Raw genomic sequence first — 19,420 nt, 5'->3', positions numbered from 1 at the left:
CTGATGAGATAAGGGGTTGCCAGGACAGAATAGAATACCCTGAAAATCTGCTTCCTCATCCCACCCAGGCCTGCTCAACCCTGATCCTCTGGAGGTCTACTCAGTGGGCCTAGAAGACGTCAGGAGGGCAATCTTGCCCACGTTCCAGGACCTGACATTACCTCAACAGCCCTGGTGGCTCCAGAGCTGCTGGCTCGGACTTGGAAGAGACGGGTACTGGCAGGGGTTGTCTGTCCCCCATCTCGGGAGGTGCCACCCTTGTAGATGATCATAGGTTTCCCACCAAACAAGCTCATGAGGTGTGCAGGTTCCTTGCCTTGGACTACTCGGCTCTGGCGGTGAGAAAGGAGAAAATCAACTTTGCTTTTTTATAGTGTTTTTAATTTTTATAAACATCAGTGTTTTTGCCTGCATGTATATCTGTGTGAGGATGTCAGATCCCCTGGAACTGGGGTTACAAACAGTTGTGAGCTGCCTTGTGGGTGCTGAGAATTGACCCTAGGTCCTCTGGAATAGCAATTGGGGTTCTTAACCACTGAGCCGTCTCTCCAGCAACCCCCCCAACAGCTTTTCTCTGTGATTCTGGACCATTCCCTTCAGAAAGGCTACCACATCTGGCTATGGAAGGGAGAACTATGACCTGGCAGCACTGGAGCACTGAGTAGGGCGAGCTGGGGATGATGTCACTGCCAAAGTCCCTGGTTGCTGCTGTCTTAGCTGTTTTCCCACTCACTGTCTCTGTGAAGCCTTGCCCTGCAGCCCCTGAGTCCGCTCCAAGAACCAGGGGACTCCAAGTTTGCAAATATGACTTTAAAAGGAAGGACAGATTGCTTATGTGCATTCTTCCAGAATGTTGATGTTAGTCCTAGACAAGTCAGGGAACGGAGGGATGCAAAGAGTCCTCAAATCTGGAGGCTCTGCTGCACCCCACACAGTCCCAACCTCCACCATCTTCTTACTTAGAACTAAAGCAGCACATGGGTTTAATTGTCCTAAATGTGCCCTACAGGAACCAACCGTGTAATTCCTGCTGCCAAGGGAGGGAATGGAGACACCGCCCAGTAAAGACAGTGTCTATATACTGAATGCCAACACTAAGACCAGTACAGAGAAAACCCTGCATAAATATCTGTCTCATGGGTCGGTGAGCAGATAGATGGATGGCTGGGTGGGTAAGCGGATATATGGGTGGGTGAGTGAATGGACCAAAGGACGGATGGATGGATGAGTGGGTAGGTGCATGGGTGGATGGATGGATGGACAGACGCATGGATAGATAGATGGATGGTGAGTGGGTGGATGGTAGGTATGTGTGTGCATGGGTAGATGGACAGACAGATGGGTGGACTGATGGATAGACGAATGGATGGATGGACGGATGGATGAACGGACGGACGGATGGACGAATGGATGGATTGATGGACAGATGGAGAGATGGGCAGACAGATGGATGGACGGACAGATGGATGGATGGATGGATGGATGGATGGATGGATGGACGGACGGATGATGGTGAGTGGGCAGATACCTGGATGAGTGCATGAATAATTAGGAAGATAAATGAGTAGACAGACCAAGGCCTGGCTGGAGCCCTAAGAGACACTGTTCTGACTCACCTGGACAGGAGTTCCTCCCAGCTCCTCATCCAGCTGGGCAGTCAGGATGGCAGACGCAGCGACCTCATCCTGGGTAGACTGGGCGCCCTGCCTAGAATAGGGAGAGAGACTCAGCCCTAGTTTACATAGAGCCCTGGGCCTCTTTCTTGCCCTCAGCTCCAGTAACCCATGAGTCTCCTTGTTGTAGAGATGGAGTAGTGGGGAGAACCAGCGACAACAGCCTCCCCACCCTGCCCACCCCAGCTCAGTAGACTGTGTTCTTACTTAGTATCATAGGTCCTACTACAATAGGTGGACCTCCTTGTCCTAAATGTGCCTGCAGGAACCTCCCTGGGCCATCCCCTAATGGACAGCCATGAGAGGGTACTGAGACTCAAAAGCAAAATGTACAAAAGTGGTCAGGGCATCTCCCTGTATGCAACATGGGCTGGAAACAGCAGGTGTAAGATGTGTCATGGGTAGGGAAAGATACCAGACATAGCCTCATGGGGACAGCCTGAGAGGGGAGTGTTACAGAGATTCATTGTCCCCTGCCTCCACTTGCCAAGGCTGGACCTTGTACCAGGTGTACACTGTAAGTCAAAAGCCTTCTTAAGAATTTTGTATCAACCAGGCATGGTGGCGCACACCTTTAATTCCAGTACTAAGGAGGCAGAGGCAGGTGGATCTCTGAGCTGGAGTCCAGTCTGTTCTACAGGGTGAGTTCCAGGTAGCCAGGGCTTCATAAAGAAACCTTGTCTCAAAAAAAATCTGTATCATATGTTGAGCTTAGTGGTGCAGGACTGGAGTCTCAGCTACTTGAGAGGCTGAGGCAGGAGGATTTCAAGTTCAAGGTCAGCGTGAGCAAATCAGTGAGACTCTGCCTCAAATAAAAAGCAAAGGGGAACTGGACTTATAGATCAGTGGTAGTGGCTTGCTTAGTATGTCCAAGAATCTGGGCTCAATCCCCATGACTCCCCATCATAATTTGTGTATTATATAGTTTATAAGTGCAGCTGCTTTAGAAGTATGGGGCTTTCGAACTGAGTCTGGGTGCACGATTCCTGAGCATCACTCTTCAGGGGGTTATAGTCATGAAGAAAAAGGGCAGATCCCAGGGGACTGAAGGGACACAAGAAACACCCTGTGGGGTCCTAGAGATGTCCCATGAGGTCTCGCGTTAGGGCCAGGGCCAGAAAAGACAGGAATGGAGAGCTGGGGATACTGGAGTAGACATAGAAGCTAGAGAGCTGGGGATACCTGACATATCCTTCCAGTAATCATGCAAAAATGATAAATAAAAACTGCCAAGCTGTCAACAGGAAAGGATGGGGCTTGGTGGACGAGTCGGCAGGGTACAGGTGGGACGAAATGTTCAGACTGACCACTTTGGGCTCTGCTCTGGGTTTGGAGCAATGGGATTATATGCTCTGCTTTAAAACAATTGCTAAAATAATTGTTGTAATTGACATACATACTAATCCTACGTATTTATGTAGTACAGAATCATCTACAACTATTACAATGGAAGCCAGCCTCTGGAGGGTAAACCGGTGTTAGGACTTGCCATTGACTGGCAGGAGCTGCTGGGTTGGTGTGTCTCTGTCTCTAAGATGGCACGTCATATTCTGATGGCAAGAAGTTTAGGGTTGTGGGTGAGAAGGGGTCCCAGCGGGGTGTGGCTGTCTCAGCTCAGGCCTCCACATCAAGACTCCCTCTGGCCATCTCTCTCTTTTCCTCTTCCCACCACAGTCAGGCACAGTCAGGTCCCCACACGCTCCTGCTGACACCAAGCGGACAGCCCAGGCCCCTCACCAGTTGTAGATGATCTGTCCCTGGCGGCCACCGTGGCGATAGTTGTACAGAATGATGTAGCTGTCACCTCCATAGAACTGCCCGTATGTGGCAGGGTCTACTGGTACCTTGTTGGAGCCTTCGATTCTCCAGATCTGCAGGGGTGGAGTTGGGGTCAGACGCCATCACCTCGGGCTAGCTGGAGAACCCAGCATAGCGGACGCCACTCAGGTCCAGGCAAAGTCGAACAATTTACCCCACTCACAGGGCTCGTGAGAGGTGCAGCGGGACTGGCTATGACCTAGGGTTCCTGCCCCAGCTCTTCTCACTTCCCCCGAAAGACCCCTCAAGATAGCTCTAGATCAGAAGGCTGAGCCAGGCCTGAGTCAGACCTAAGCCCCACCCCTTGAGAGGTACATCTCAGGGCCGGAGTTTTCTCACCTGAAACAGTTAAGGGGAAGTCCTCCGAGCCTAAACTCTAGTCATGCAGATGGCGTGATGCCCCGTGCCAGCATCAGCCGCTAGCCAACGGGATTGATATTTCATCCCCAGCATTTCCATTCTCCCCATTGTTACGGAAGCACTAGGATTTTAGGGGTCATCTCACTCAACAGGGCCATAGTTGGTTGGCCTTGGAATGACCCCTGCAGGCAGATCTCTACAGAGATCAGGTGACAGGACTTTTGTCATCCGGAGGCCCTGCAGTGACACCTGGTGGTCACATGGAGACACTGCCCAAGCCCATTTTACAATGAGAAAGTGAGACTCAGAGACGTTGAGCGAGTGGGCCCAGGAGACTCAGCCAGGCTCAACTCTGTCTACTAAATACTTCCGCTGCCTCCGCCCCACATGAAAGCGAGCATCCACGACAGTAACGTTGCCGAGCAAAGACGATCCCGTAGTATCCTCTTAGGAAGACAATGGACACCAACCTGAAATGGACTCTGGGTCCTCAACATCTCTGAATACACCTCCACCCATACTAGTCCCTAGTGCCTCATTGTTTTTCCTCTAAACCATCACAATCACCCTCCCAAATGTCCCAGCTTCATGCTTCTGCCTCCTACCTATTTTTATGGCATGTTTCTAAAGCACAGAACCAAATCTGTCATGCATCTACTAAAAACAAAAGAAAACCGAAAATACTGTATTACCGCCACACCCCATGAAGGGCATCCATGGCCCCTCCTGAGGATGGCATCAGCACCATACTGGGAGAAGTCACACCTGGAATGTGCCCCTACACCCCAGCAACAAGCCCACCCCAGCCACCTCATTCCCACTTCCCTTCCTGCGTTCCCACAAAATCCCCTGGGCTTCCTTTCAACTGAGAACAGATTTCAAGATTCTGCTGTGGCCGTGGTCACCTCCCCTCCCAACCAGGCACTCCTAGGGAAAAAGATGGGGCCGGGAGCCCGGCAAAGAGATTGGCACATAGTAGGTACTCAGGCGATATTTGTTGCCAACAAACAAAGAATCTCCTCCACAGTGACTGGTGGAAAACAAGAAAGAAACCTCCTCAGGGAGGCAGAGGGTGGGGATGTGAGCCACGGGGGGCGTGGGAGGGAGGGGACGGAAAGGGAAGCAGCCAGCAAAAGCCAGCCCAGGTACAGCAATCCTGCTCCTCCCTGGGCCCAGCAGCAACTGAAGCCGGAAGGATGTCTAGGTCTCTGTTTGGTTTGGGCCTCCCTTACTCTGAATTACTTGCTCAGCTCTGCATGTTACTCCCTCAAGGGGCATCTTGCTGACCTATCTGAGCTGCCTGCGAAGCTAAAGATGAAGACAGTCACTGTCCGGAACCTGCAGTCACCGCAAGAGCAGCTTTCTCACCCAGCCCAGATATGTGGACCTCCTCAGACCTCCTTGCGAACAAAATCTGAGGTGTTGACTAGGCCACGCTCTGGCCAGGACTGCTTACTTACACACACACCTCCAGCCCCTTCTCTTCTTTATGTCCAGGCTGTGAACATGAGACTTGGGGGTCATGGGCCCCTTTTCTTGTTCTCCCCAGTGTGGCTACATTGATAAAATCTCCCCCATCTTCCCTTTGCCATTCTTTACCTGGCTAACAGGGCAGCTGACTGAACCTGGCCTGTGGAGTCTGGCAGAGCCAGGTCTTTAGAGCATTAACCATTACCTGCTTCTGGCCAGTGCCGTCATCGTCCATGCCATGCTGCGCAGCCATGGCGGTAGAGGTGTGCAGTGTTGCAGCATCGAAAGGCACCCGCTCCACGTTGGCAATGTGGCTGGAGAGGTAGGCCAGGCCGGGCCCATCTGTCTGGTCTGGGTCCCGCCAGTTCTTAAAGAACTGCTTGAACAGTGGGGTCTCTCCACCCTCTGGGAGAACGGAAACCTGAAAGGGAGAGAAGGAGAAGAACATGGCAAGACTGCCTAGCAGGGGCCTCAGGGAGTCTCGGGTACCCATCCAGCCCCCAAGGAAGATGGTGGACTCCTCCCTCCCTTACCCCCACCGAATCTGTCTCTCCCTGGCCTCAGACCCTTACCTGGGTCTGTCTGGGATACTCCATCTTGGTGATGAAGTCAGAGGCTGTTCTGAGGGCAGCCTTCCGCTCTTCCGTGTTGGCCTGCTTGCCTGCCAGAAGTCAAGTGAAAGATGCCAGGTCACAGCTGTGCTGGTTTGAATACAAATGACCCCCACCGGTTCATAGAGAGTGGCGCTGTTAGGAGGGGTGGCCTTGTTGGAGGAAGTGTGTCACTGGGGGTGGGCTTTGAGGTCTCAGATGCTCCAGCCAGGCCCAGTGTCACTCTCTCTTCCTGCTGCCTGCTGATGGGGATGGAGAACTTTCAGCTCCTTCTCCAGCACCATGTCAGCCTGCATGCAACCATGCTTCCTGCCATGATGATAACGGACTAAATCTCTGAACTGTAAGCCAGCACCAATTAATTGTTTCATTAAAATAGTTGCTGTGAGCCGGGCGGTGGTGGTGCATGAACTCCAGCACTAAGGAAGCAGAGGCAGGCAGATCTCTGTGAGTTCAAGGCTAGCCTGGTCTACAAGAGTTAGTTCCAGGACAGGCTCCAAAGCTACAGAGAAACCCTGTCTCAAATAAAAACGTTGCTGTGGTCATGGTGTCTCTTCACAGCAACAGAAATCCTTACTAAGACAGCAGCTCAGGGGTCCCAGGAGAGGGCAGTGGCCCATGTCCCTACTCTCCTTAAACTTAGACCATAGATAGCCAGGGAGCACCACCCTAAATTGGGGGCTTCTAGTTACAAGAGATGCCCCCTCTGCAGTCCTGGCCAATAACAGCAACCATGCTAATCACTGTGGCTCATTTACTGAACACAGATTTGGTGCGATAGCCACACACAGATTATTTCATTTAATCCATATTACAGCCTTAAATCAGAGAGGCTATGGCTGTCTTGTCCCTCTCCTATATAAGGAAGAGGGTGTCTCAGAGAGGTCACGGGAAGCTGACCTGCTGCGTCAGTACAAACACCAGGCTGCAACACCCTACGCAGATGTCCCCTTCCGAAGCAACACACTCCTTCTTCTCCATGGCTGGGCCTCTGTGCCAGCCCTGAGAACCTCAGAGAGTCAGCTCGCCTGGGCAGCCAGCCCAGCATGTTCTTGGTGTCTCCCCCCACTGCCTCCCTCCCGGTTCCCAGCACCAGTCTCAGGACATCTGAGGAAGCCCTGGGGATGAGTAGGAGAGGGTTTCTCAGATGTCCGTGGGCTCTCAGAAACAACCAGGCCCAAGAGCCTCACAGGAGCAACTCCATCCACAGAGACTTCCCTAGTGCCCACCTCCTGGCACAGAGCAAGCCACATGGCTTACCCCATCCAGAATGCTGGCCTGCAGGAGTCTGGGACCCACAGAGCTACACTTTACAAAGATACGTAAATGTTCTGTAGTGTCAATTGACTTCCCGGAAGACCGATCCTGTCAGTCACTTGGCAAACAGTCATTTGAGCCCTAACAAGGTCTCGGACTCAGCAAGGGGCTAGGACCCTACAGTAAGCCAACTGCAAAGCTAGGCATTAGCTTAGTATCCTGATCATTTCTTATTGTGACACTGTTCTCACTGTGGCTGAGACCCTGAAGCCTCTGGAGACCTGTGGACCCTAGGCACCTGCCCGCACCTTTCCAGACAAAGATTTTCCCATCTCGGCCATGGTCCAGGATGAAGCAGTCCTCAGTTCTCAAGGCGCCCTGGGCGAATGGGTTCTCATCGGCCACGAGGGAGACTGACATGCTGCCTGCACCGTTGGAGACCTGCAGGGATGGAAGGACCACATGAGCACCTAGAGGGGCAGATCAACATCCAGGCCCCTCCAGCCCTGCGGCAGAGAAGCAGGTGACCCAGCGTGTGACATGGATGTTGCACCTGGAATAGGAAGGTGGGTAAACAGAGCAGAGGGAGGGTCTTGGGGGCTGGGCATGGAGCTCTGCTTGTCTCATGTGAACAAGGCCTGGGACTCTCGTCCTCCAGTACCACATAACCCCGGTGTGGTGGTGCACTCCTGCAATCTAGAACTTGGAGGAGGAGGCATTCACGGTCATCCTCACCGCATCGTGAGTTCAAGGACAGCTGGGATACTGAGACCTCATCTCAGTAAAAGGTGTCGGGCCTCTGAGAAGTGGTAAAGAGTTTGCCGGGAAGCTTGGGAAACTATGAGTATTGAGAAGGAACTGACAAGGGCCAAACACTATGTGCCACCAGGACTGTGCTTGGGACAAGCTTGGAAAAGCAGAATAATGCCTCTAATTGGTTGACAGCATTGGCCTCATCTCAATTGCTTATCTGGAAAGTCGGCCTGCTTACACTAGGGCTAAGAAGCCAGAGCAGGGGATACGGGCTCTCTCCTCGGTATTCCTGTAAACCTAAGAACCCTAATAGAAAGAGTTCATTCGACTTAAAACCAAGATGTCCACCAGCCAAATTTCACAAGACTGGCTCAGAGTAAGCAGAGGCTCCTGAGTCCCCGGAGAGGAAGATTTGAGAGCTGGAGACTGCCACATAGCGAAGCCCATGAGCTCATTCTGGATTCTAAAATGATAGGGGAGGGGCTAAGACTGGCACCAGCCTGATTTGTGCACAAGCCAAGGCCTGGACTGGACCCCAGCACTGAAAAGTGTACTCAAAGACACACAAGGAAGATATTATCAGATATGTTAGCCATCACCTTCACCTTCACCCCAGTTCTAAGATTCTTTCTCATCACCTCTTCCAGCCCAGACTCCCAGAAATCCTACAGAATTCTGCAAAGACCAAGGCTAGCCTGGGCTCCACAGTAAAACAAGACCCTGTCAAACAAATACAATAACAAAAATCCCAAACTCAATCCAAAACAACAACAAAAGTTTGTTTCTTTCTGCAAGGAGGGGTGGGGAGCCAAGTAATACGTGATCAGCAGCCCGAGCCCTAGGATGCCGGTCCCCACCCAGGGCAGCTGAGGGAGGTGGAGCCTCCCGCCTCCCCAGCCTGACCCTGTTTGGTGTGGGAATCAGTACCCATGGGGCTCACCTTGTAGAGCTTAGCCAGTTTCCGGTTGGCTGCATCCTCCTTTGCTGTGTCCTCAGTACCTGCAGGCAGGTCTGGCTTGGGACCCAGCACCTGGAGAAGGTATGGAGATAGGGTGGAAGGGTGACCATGAGCACAGAGGCTTCTGAGAGAGCTCCCCAGCAGGCCAGCCTACGTGGACAGAGCCTGCCTGGCCCTGACACCTAGAACCAATCCCTTTGGAGAAAAAGTTCCCATGACCTGTCTGTCAAAGCCCTTCCCTCTCAGTGCCTCAGACTAGCCCTTCCCCAAGTCCTTCCAGCCAGGACTGGAGGGGCTCTCCTTTACCTCCCTCCATTCACAGCAGGGGGCGCTGAGAGCAGGAGAGACAAGCTTACTGGCTTCCAGGAGGTCGTCAGAACTGGAACCTCAGCTGACAGGGATTCAAATTTGTTTGCTCTGTTCATTAACAGACCTTAACATCCCGGCTACTGTCCCTGATGTGTGTTCCATTCAAGACCTTAACATCCTGGCTACTGTCCCTGATGTCTGGGATCTTTTTCTTTCTCCCCATAAAATCCTTCTGCTCCTTGCAAAAATCAGAACTGGATGTCCCATACATCCAGCAGCACACGGCAGACATTTCCCCGTCCGTTTTTCTGGGGGAGCTTGCCTCCGTTGATAGATTCTCAAAACATTGTAGCTGACAGCCCCATGGCACTGCTAACCAAATGAGCCGTTAATAAACAGGAATGTTGGAAGAGGACGCTGACGGCTGGATCGCAATAGTTTCAGGTAGTCCTCAAGAAGTGTTGGGACACCTGTTTGCTAACCTGCTCCTTTGGAAGGCTCGGTCCTCCTCGCTGGAGGGTGGACGCACACTCCCAGCATACACCACAACCTGAGATTCCAGCTTAGTTCTCAGGGGAGTTACAGTTGTAGGAAGCTATCTTCCTACCCCCTAAATGTTCAGGCCAGGTAGAAAATCAAAAAAGGTCTTCAGAGGCAGGAAGGGATCTGACAAATAACTCTTTATAAAGAAAGTAGGAGTAGACTCCCCCATCCCACCCCACCCCCGTTTGCCCCTCCCACATCCCACAGACACCTGGAGCATGGCTTCTGGCTCTGCACCCTCTTCAGACACATGTACTCGGGCACGGCCACTCCTCTCGTTGTCCCGGATGCCCTTGGACACCTGTGTGGCCTTCAGCCTTTCAAATCTGTTGCTGTTGGTGCCGCACCACTGATAGATATTCTGTAAGACAGAGACCCCAGGACGTCAGAGTCCAGCCTTTGCACAAGCCTGTCTGAACGGATGGCGGTGTGCACACTGTGGCTACGTACAAGCTCCCCTTGGCCCACGCTGACCCAGGTGAGGGCCAGCACAGCACACTCACGGGTCACCCAAGGGCAATGGAGTGCTCTCTGCATTCGAGGATACTGATATGCACAACAGCCTCAAGATTGCTGGCTGCTATGGACTGCATATAATTTGTTCCTCCGAAGAACACGTTAAAGTTTGATGGTCATTGTGGCTCTATTGGGGTTAATAGGTTCAGTCTTTCCTGCTACACCGCTGTCTCTCGACTGTTTTGCACAGAGCCATTTGCCTGTCTACATCAGCCATTCTGTAAAGAACCCCATCACACCCCAGCGGGTGAGCCTAAATCAACTTTTACTTAAGTTATGCAATCACCAAGCTTCTGTTATAGAGTCCCCTGCTGGTGGGAAGCAAAACTGCAAGCACTGTTTGCCTATAGCTCCCACAGTGTCCCTGGCCTTCACCCCATCTGTGTGCTAGCAAGTTTTCCTGTCACCTCAACACAACCTCATGTCACCTGGGAAGAGGGAACCTCAGCTGCAATCAGACTGTGCTGCAATCAGACTAGGCTGTGACTGAGTCAGTGAATAACTGTTGTGATTGATGGGGAGCAGCAGCTTCCCTAGGCAGGTGAGACGCAGTAATCCTCCACTCAGAGTCCCAGCTCCGTTCCCTCAGTGATGGACTATACATGGAAGTATAAGCTGAAACAAACCCCTTCCACCTCCCGGTTGCTGCTGGGCGTGGTGCTGAACACAGCAACAAAAGCAGACTACAACACCCCAGGAGCCAGTAGTCCCACCCTAAGCCACACCCCCACCATAACTGCAGGTATGTGCCTGAAAAGATCCATGCTAGAGTGTTCCGAGCAGCCAGAACCAGAACCAACCAGGCACCCACGACAACAGGCATGCAGCAGCTGACTACCTACGGAGTTGATTCTTACAAAGCAAGGAGCGCGTGAGCTACACCCAAACGCAACACCAGCGAGGAATCTCAGAAAGGCAAGGTTGAAAGAATTCGGCCAAAAGAGGACAGTCTCCTGCACATAATTTCAGAAATGTGCAAAACGAGCCTATCCTGTTGAGAGAGTTGCAAAGGAGAGGTAAAGGGACTGGGAAGGAACAACCACCGCTTGCTTCCCTGGTAACCGCAATGTTGTATTTCCTGGTCTTCAGTTAGACAGACACTTGACAGGTATGTTCACTGGGCGAATTCTACAGAACAGCAGTCGGGATTAGAACACACCACGCCATTTTGCTTCAACGAAAGAAACTATACTGAGGCTCGAGAGGCGGCTCAACAGTTAAGAGCTCCGGCTGCTCTTGCAGAGGACCTGGGCTTGACACCAGCACCCACATGGCTGCTCACAGCCACCTGCAACTCCAGTCCCACAGGATCCAACTCCCTTTTTGGGGCCTGTAAACACCAGGCACACACACAGTACACAGACATACATGAAGACAAAACACCCTTACACATAAAATAATTTTAAGGCTTTTTTAAAAAGCCTGTGCTAAGTCAAGATAGGGCATTATGCCACAGGTGCATATGCACAGAAGTTTTGGGGTGCAATGTCTGGCTTTGAGCATTTGCAGGTTTGTGCTCATGTGGAGCTACGAGACATGTAGGGAGCACCACCCATTTACCCATAAGTAGGCCTGGGGATATGCACCACACACATCGCCACATACCTGGTACATATGCAGCCAATGATGTCATACACTGTGCGTCCAAGTCTACGTGTCTGGGCACTCACTGCAGCACTAGTGTCCACAGTGGACAAGAGCCTGCAGGTTTTGCCCACAAATGCCCTGTGCTTAGAAATGAGTGTCTGTATTTTAATAGGGATGTGGCTCTGCGTGTCAAGAGATATCAGGGAGTCTGCGCATCTAAAACAACGTGCAAATGATGAGGACCTGAGCTCCATGCATGACACATCTGGGTCCACGTGTGGGAATCTCATCCACACTGGGTCGGTCTGCCGGACACTGGGCCTTCTGGTCCCTGTGGTCTGTCCCTGTTCACGAGTGTTCCCCCTCCCCAGAGTCAGATCTAACCCAGACGATCACAATTGCCCTGGAAAGGGGAGGCCAGACTCACGTTTCCGAGGTCCAGAATGAAGCAGTCACCATTGTTGAAGCTGTCCCAGGACACAGGCACCTCGGTGGCACGGACTACACGACGTCCTTTGACCTGGAAGAGCCTCTGCACCACCACCTCATTGGGTACCACATGCTTGAATCCAGATGCCACGCCTCCTTTCTGTCAGGTCAAGGAACAGTGTTAGTCCAGGGAGAAGGTCCAGTGAAGTAGACACGGAGGGGCACAGGACTGAGGGGAGGGAGATTCTGTCCAGTGGGTGCTCAGCTAACTCAAGACTGTCACTGTTCCTGTGTCCGATACTGAGACATTCTTTTCTGGGGTTCAGAAAATGAATGATGTTTACCCAAGACCACACAACTAAGGAGGAGTGTTAGGGTTCCCTACACACTACATCCCACTGAACCTTACACTTCCCCCAAAAGATCCCTGGAGCTACTTCCCTGAGTCAAAGGGCTGCAAACACTCCTCTTCGAAAACCAGCATCCCCAAGGGACACTGCAGCAACCTAGTCACGATCTTCTTTAAGGAAAGGGACCCAGGATCAAAGTGTAGGGGATGTTCTTTACCTGCCTGCTGCACAATGCACAGGAGCACAGCAAAGGCTCCTACACTGAGCACACCCATCTGCCTCTGCTCCACATAGCACCTCCTGCCCCCGCTTGCCACTTTGCCCCACCTCACCATGTTTGAGCACTTGTTCTAAAAAGCACATGCTAAGTGCTAACCACAGTGAGGGATGACTCTGATAATCTCTTCCTCTCTCTCCACCTCAGTTCAGCCTCAGGCCTCTCCTCCACCCTCCAGCCACCACCAAATTCTGGAGGAGCCCATTCATGAGCTTCCCTGCCATAGTTGTCACAGTCTCTTAATTCAGCAGGAAGCCAAAGGAAGCTGGCTGGGACCCTCTGGTTCCAGGAACTCACCAACTTAAGCCAAAGCCCAGGGAAGTGAGGACACTTCCTCAGGCATGCTCAGCAAGCCTGTGGCACAGCCGAGGCCTCTTCCCATTCCACACACCATAGGGGTGGGAGCTCGGGGGCTTCTCTAGGCCCTCAGACCGCCCCAGCCAGGACCCTGGCTGCCTACCTCCCTGCAATGCTGGGCATACAAGCTTGACAGAGGGATGGAGGGAAAGGCCAGGAACCAGGTACCTGTTCTGCACAGTAACCGTGAGTGCTATGGACGTGTTTGTCACGTGACCATACCCACTATGCCACATACTCCACACCTATCTCACAGGTGAGGAGGGCAGAGACTTGCCCAAAGTCTTGCAGTAGGATGGCTGGCGGAGCCGTGATCAAAACTCAGTGTGTCTGAATCTACAAAGCCATGTTCTCCTTAGAGTCCTAAGGGTCACTCATCTAGCACAAGCCGGTTCCCGTTGCTGGGGATGGAGTGCCCTCTTGTGGCCATTCTTGATATAGACGTAAGCCCTATTCAGCTTTGCTCAGTTCTGACTGAGCTACCCTAACACTCTCAAGAGCACTTCTGGTAGCTGTGGGTGCCACTAGGAATGAATGAGCCCAGTGTGGAGCAGAGCCATATCCATAGCTTCCACTCTATTTGGGGGGTCCACAGGTCAATAGTAAGCCAGGAACTTTTCCCATCACAGAAAGAATAAATCTAAGTTCTGATGGGGGCCCAGCTGGCCATGATGCCTGAGATTCAAAAATGTGACTGGGGTCTAGAGGAGGGCAAGGGCTGAGGCAGGACAGTCCTAAGAGTCACCGGGAACCAGGTAGGAGTGGTATCACCCTGTGTCCACTACACAGTCACCCACAATACCCCAGGGCACCATGACTAAGCGGTAGTAAGGCTGGGCACCCGCTGTCCATGCAGGACCCACAAGACTCTAAGGTAGGAAAGTCACTGAAACAATTCTTGGGCAAGGGGTAAAGGTGAGGAGGAACCAAGCAGGTGTCCGTGCTCCCGCCAGTTGGCTGCACAGCTGGGTTTCAACCCCATGAAACCAGCCTCATTCCCATCAGCCCTGGGACTCCTGACTTCCCTCAGCTTGATAGGATATCAAGAACAAGGGGGTCTGAGAAGCTTCTCCAAATAAGTGGGTGCCAAGAGGACCTGTTGTACTGGCTCCTCAGACACAAGGGAGCGTGGGGACAGGAGAGACCGCCTGCTTGCTTTGTACACTCGGAAATATTTTCACTTGTTCAAGCAAGCCTTTCGTTCTGCTATTTAAAAAATAACTCTTTGATTGGGCACACGCCTTTAATCCCAGCAATAAGGAGTTCGAGGCCAGCCTGGTCTACAGAGTGAGTTCCAGGACAGCCAGGACTACATAGAGAAATCCTATCTCCAAAACAAAAACAAACAACAACAATAACAAAACCAAAATAAACCAAAACTCTTTGAAAGAAAGAAGGGTTGTTTTGTGTCATAAATGTCAGGCATCAGGAATTCTTATTAGTTCTCTCTCTCTCTCTCTCTCTCTCTCTCTCTCTCTCTCTCTCTGTCTCCTTTCTCCCTCTCTTTCTCCTTCTCCCCCTCTCAGACACACACACACACACACACACACACACACGCTCTAAATAAAGCGAGTTCTCAGAAGACACCAGTGGATGCACACAGGAGAGAATGGGAACTTTTAGAACTTTTCTATTCCTTTCTCTTTAAGGGACTGATTACTGTTGTCTAATCTAATCTCTGGGTGGGAAGAGATCAGCGCCTGTTTCTTCTAATAAATCCCTCAGGGCGAGTTGTTTAAAGAGCCACCCTCCGAATTAGGACAGGAGGCAGACAGGCCGGTTTATGGAAAGAACAAAAGCCACTGGATCACCATTGGTTTGTGCCTTCGGGGTGGGGTCCCAGGTCGGTCCCTCTAAGGGCTGCTCCTTAGTGTTGGCTTGTCTAAGTGAAGCTTGCCTTATTCAGCTGGAGCGGGGAGGCACTAAAGTTTCCATGAAGAAAAAAACAAACTAAAACCTTGCTGAGGTTGGACCTACCCATCCTCCACTCAGTCCTTTCCTACGACAAGGTGCCAGCAGATGTCTGGTTTCCAGCTATCCCATGGTCCGGGCTCCCAGGACTGATAGACCCAGATTCTCTTTGAGCAAAGGACCTAAAAGGTCCTTCGAGGGGGGGGGGGGCGAGTCCCCAGGGTAGGGGGTAAAGATGAAAGGGGAGAGCCAGGAGGGTGAGTAATAAGGGATTGGAACCCTTCCCACCCCCACCCAGGACAGTGACACAGAACAATAACGGCAGCTCTTCCTGGTAGCTCGGTGTCCCCTCTCTGCCCCTTCTCTGATCCAGGACTCTTCCTGGTGGCTCGGTGTCCCCTCTCTGCCCCTTCTCTGATCCAGGACAGAAGCAGCTCCCGGGAGGCTTTCATAGAAACAAGTCTTGTGTAACAAGCCTAGCTTCTCGGCATCTATAATAGATGAGGGCGGGGAGGCTGAGGACCTTGGTCTGGGACTGCCAAGTGCGGGGGTGGCCTAAGGACCTGCAGGAGGTGTAAACAGGGTCTCACGTGTCCTCCGGGGACAGTTCCTTTCATGACCGAAGCCACAAATCTGAGCCCTGATTGGGATTTGCCTCTCAAGTGTTCCTCAGAACATGGTCAAGAACATTCCCTAAAATCCCTTTGATATAGGAGAGGCTAGTTAGATATGCAGGGGATGAGCCCCACAGAGCTCAGATAAAAGGTCAGAGACTCTTGGAACGCCTACTCTGGGCGGTACAAGACCCTTCCCACGTGAGTCTGAATACACTCACACCACTGCCAGCTGCGCATCCTGGGCATGGCGGCACATCTTCTCCTTCATTTACACAGTGAGGCCGGTCCTAGCAAGCATCTCACAGGATGAGGTAAACTGAGGAAAGGGCAGAGCAAAGTCCATGGCGTGGGATGTGTGAGCACTCTGCTAGTCTGTAGGTGTCTTCCACAGGACCTCAGCTTTCTCATCTATAAAATGGGATACCTCTACCACCCTAACGGCAATGGCGAGAATGAAATTGATCCCATAGAAAAACCTTAATATACTGTACCTATGGCTCCAAACCTGAGGCACCCATAACCTGCACTGCAATGTTCTCTGACCTGGTAAATCTGTCCTTGTGTTCATGGCCACTGTCACATTTATATCTGCTAAGCTTTCCCCCAAGCAACAGGTACCTGAGGCAGACGCACAACTGTGCTCCCCGTGAGAGCTGGCCACGTGAGAGCTGACCACATGAGAGCCGAACACGTGAGTGCTGACCACGTGAGAGCTGGCCACGTGAGAGCTGACCACATGAATCCCCTGGACTCCCCCTTTCTTCCTGCGTGCAGAGGGTTGACTTCCTGATGAATGCCAGTCCTCTCAAGTCCTTAGAAAGGAAGCGATCTGCCCCATACCCCTGACACCCAGTGCCCAGTGCAGCACCTGTGGAATGAGGGGAGCCCTCGCTGAGCTTCCACCACTTGCTGTCTCCTCCTGGGGAACTTTCAAGGATATATGATGTTCACACAGGTTTAGTACCACACCCACGTCATGATGGTCACAGTGGGTGCTGACACAATCTGACTTCCCTCTCTCCTTGCTTTTATTCCCCACTGAGTATTATTTAGACAAGGCTGTGGATGCACTATCTAGCAGAGGATAACCTTGAACTCCTGATCCTCTGCCCCCTAAATTCTGGGATTCCAAGTGTGTGCCACCACAGCCAGCTTGATGCAGGAACTGATCCTGTCTGCTGAGTAAACGGCCAATGGAGAGACCATGCTGGCCAATGGAGAGACCATACTGGCCAATGGAGAGACCATACTGGCCAATGGAGAGACCATGCTGGCCAATGGAGAGACTATACTGGCCAATGGAGAGACCATGCTGGTCTTGCTGCAGCGGGACATGGCTTCCCACCTCTCCTGACTCACAATTTCGAGGACCCGAGAATGGGCAGAGCTACAGCGATGGAGGCAGCAAGAGCTCAGCAACAGCAGCCCAGCAAATGCTGCTGGGCACCTCCCAAAAAAGCCAGCTCAGCCCCACCCATCCTGAGCTGGTCCAGGACACACCCTCCCTTGATATCTAAGTGTCACAGGTACTTCTCTGTCTCTCAGTTCCGTCCCTCACCTAGGAGTGAGGGAGACACTTCTGCACCGACAAAGAGGACTCTGAGGGTCAGAGAATGACAGAGGCATAGGTAGGGCATATGTCCTCACTAGAACCGGTCATGGGAGACAGACTGGCTTAGTGGAAATAACACTGGGAGACTGACAGGTGATCTGGGTTCTGGTCAGAAGTCCATTTAACTCACTGCGTGACCCTGCTCCAATTCCTCAACCTCTCTGTACTTTAGTTGCCCCAGCCCCCATTAAATGAGAGATTCAGACTCATTGGGTTCACAAACTTGTAATCCCCTCTCTACCCTAAACAAAGAGAACTGAACTTCATAAATACCCTGCTTCTCTGCTGGGCAGTGGTGGTGCATGCCTTTAATTCCAGCACTGGGGAGGCAGAGGCAGGCGGATCTCTGTGAGTTCAAGACCAACCTGGTCTACAAGAGCTAGTTCCAGGATAAGCTCCAAAGCTAGAGAGAAACCCTGTTTAGAACCCCCCCCCCAAAAAAAATGCTGCTTCTCCTGACGCCTTCAAGGAGCCAAGCTTTGGAACATTTCCCGGTCACCTCTGCACCAAATCATCTCCCCGGGACTGTAGAGCAGGTAACCAGAGAGGCAAGCCAGGCTGTGGGTGTCAGGGGCTGCTGGAGGTCGCACAGCATACTGGGGTGCAGTTTCCAGGGTTCCCAGCTTGGAAATGCTCCTATCAGGTCCAGACATGTGAAAGTCAAGTTCAAGGGGGAAAGAGAGTGAAAGCAGCCTGTCAGACACCTACCGTAGGGCCCTGTCAGCAAAGCCCTAACAGGTGCAAGACTGGGACTTGGCACATCCCCTCAGGGGCCACAAAAAGGCCACCCATGGGCTCGCTGTGATGTGGGAAGAAAACACTCTGAGGATGTAGAGAAGCTTCTTTTCATCGTAAGGCAAGGAATCAAAAGGCCAGGGAGGGAGTGTGGCTTGTTCAAGGCCACCGCACTGGGAAGAGAGACCAGGGTTCAAACCCATGGCTAGGAGACTCCAGAGCCTGACACCTGGCCCGTCTGTCCATCACTCCACAAGACTGGGAGACTGGGAGCCCTGGCCAGTCAAATAGTAAACGCCAACCCACCTTGTACTTCAGTCCGGACTTGAAGTAACCGAGGAAGGTGGATGACTCAAAGCCCTGGACCTCACGGTGCTGCACAGCCCGGCCATTCAGATAGTCATCCAGCTGAACCGTAAAGATGGCGGCTGCCCCGCTCTCATCCTGGCTGCACTCGTTACCTAGGAAACATTAGGGCAGCATGAGATTGGCATCTAGAAGATAGTCTTGGCCCTCTGAGGAGGAGGCATCCAAAGCCAACAGCTCTACTCTGGCCTGGCTATAGAAATTGAGTAAGTCCCTTCTTGCCTTCCAAGAGCCTCCGTTACTCCATCTGTATAATGGGGTAACTCTAAAACAAACAGGTCAAAGCCAATGTTAGGGACTCTAGGCTCCTAACTGTGAAGAAAAAAATGAGGGAATGATTGGAGTTGAGTTAAAGCAGAGCAGAGGGATCCAGGGTCCCCATGTCACCTCGCTGTCAGCACGTCTGTCCACTCTATAAAAACAGGTCAGTGGGGCAGAGAGGGGATCTGAACTTGGCCAGGCTGGCTCTGGAGTGCAGTGGTATGTGACCACTAACCAAGGCCTGACACACGTAGCCCTCAGCTTCCAGGTCTATCCATGCTTTGAGGGACAGGGTCGGGGGGAGCAGGAGCAGTGCACTTACCCAGCCAATAGTGGAGGTCATACTGCAGGTTCCCATTCCTCAGCTGCACTGTCTTCAGGATGACGTACGCATCACCCGTGAAGAAGTCTCCATAGAGGTTGGGGGGCACGGGCACCAGGTCAAACTTCTCCACACGCCAGATCTGCAGGCCAGGCTCCTTCCCTGCCTTAAGGAATTCAGGATGCTCCACCACCATGGTGCCGGGCTGCAGAGAGACAGGGCAGAGCCTGAGCAACTGTGTGGGGCTCGGCAGGGAGACCCCAGGCATGAGGGAGGGTGGGTTCTAGCACCAGGAGTGTCTCACTTGAGCCGCCTGCTCGCCTGTGGG

General features: G+C 52.3%; 1 protein-coding gene across 4 annotated transcripts in view; it reads right to left on the bottom strand.

Moving 5' to 3' along the window:
* Positions 1 to 19,420, bottom strand: part of Gsn (gelsolin) — a 56,818-nt gene that overhangs the window by 6,781 nt on the left and 30,617 nt on the right. For all 4 annotated transcript variants that reach the window (XM_038336404.1, XM_038336405.1, XM_038336402.1 and 1 more), the window contains 11 exons: positions 19,093 to 19,297; positions 18,450 to 18,604; positions 12,283 to 12,444; positions 9,964 to 10,113; positions 8,883 to 8,972; positions 7,498 to 7,630; positions 5,894 to 5,982; positions 5,527 to 5,742; positions 3,411 to 3,544; positions 1,617 to 1,707; positions 162 to 332 (listed from right to left, as the gene is read on the bottom strand). In XM_038336404.1, coding sequence (XP_038192332.1) covers positions 162 to 332; positions 1,617 to 1,707; positions 3,411 to 3,544; positions 5,527 to 5,742; positions 5,894 to 5,982; positions 7,498 to 7,630; positions 8,883 to 8,972; positions 9,964 to 10,113; positions 12,283 to 12,444; positions 18,450 to 18,604; positions 19,093 to 19,288 — 1,587 coding nt within the window. In that variant the 5' untranslated portion in view covers positions 19,289 to 19,297. The remainder of the gene's footprint in view (positions 1 to 161; positions 333 to 1,616; positions 1,708 to 3,410; positions 3,545 to 5,526; positions 5,743 to 5,893; positions 5,983 to 7,497; positions 7,631 to 8,882; positions 8,973 to 9,963; positions 10,114 to 12,282; positions 12,445 to 18,449; positions 18,605 to 19,092; positions 19,298 to 19,420) is intronic.

This window comes from Arvicola amphibius, chromosome 7, assembly GCF_903992535.2.
Source record: "Arvicola amphibius chromosome 7, mArvAmp1.2, whole genome shotgun sequence".
Lineage (NCBI taxonomy): Eukaryota > Metazoa > Chordata > Mammalia > Rodentia > Cricetidae > Arvicola > Arvicola amphibius.
The sequence above is the reverse complement of the archived record's forward strand: the minus strand, read 5'-3'. Positions and strand labels throughout refer to the sequence as shown.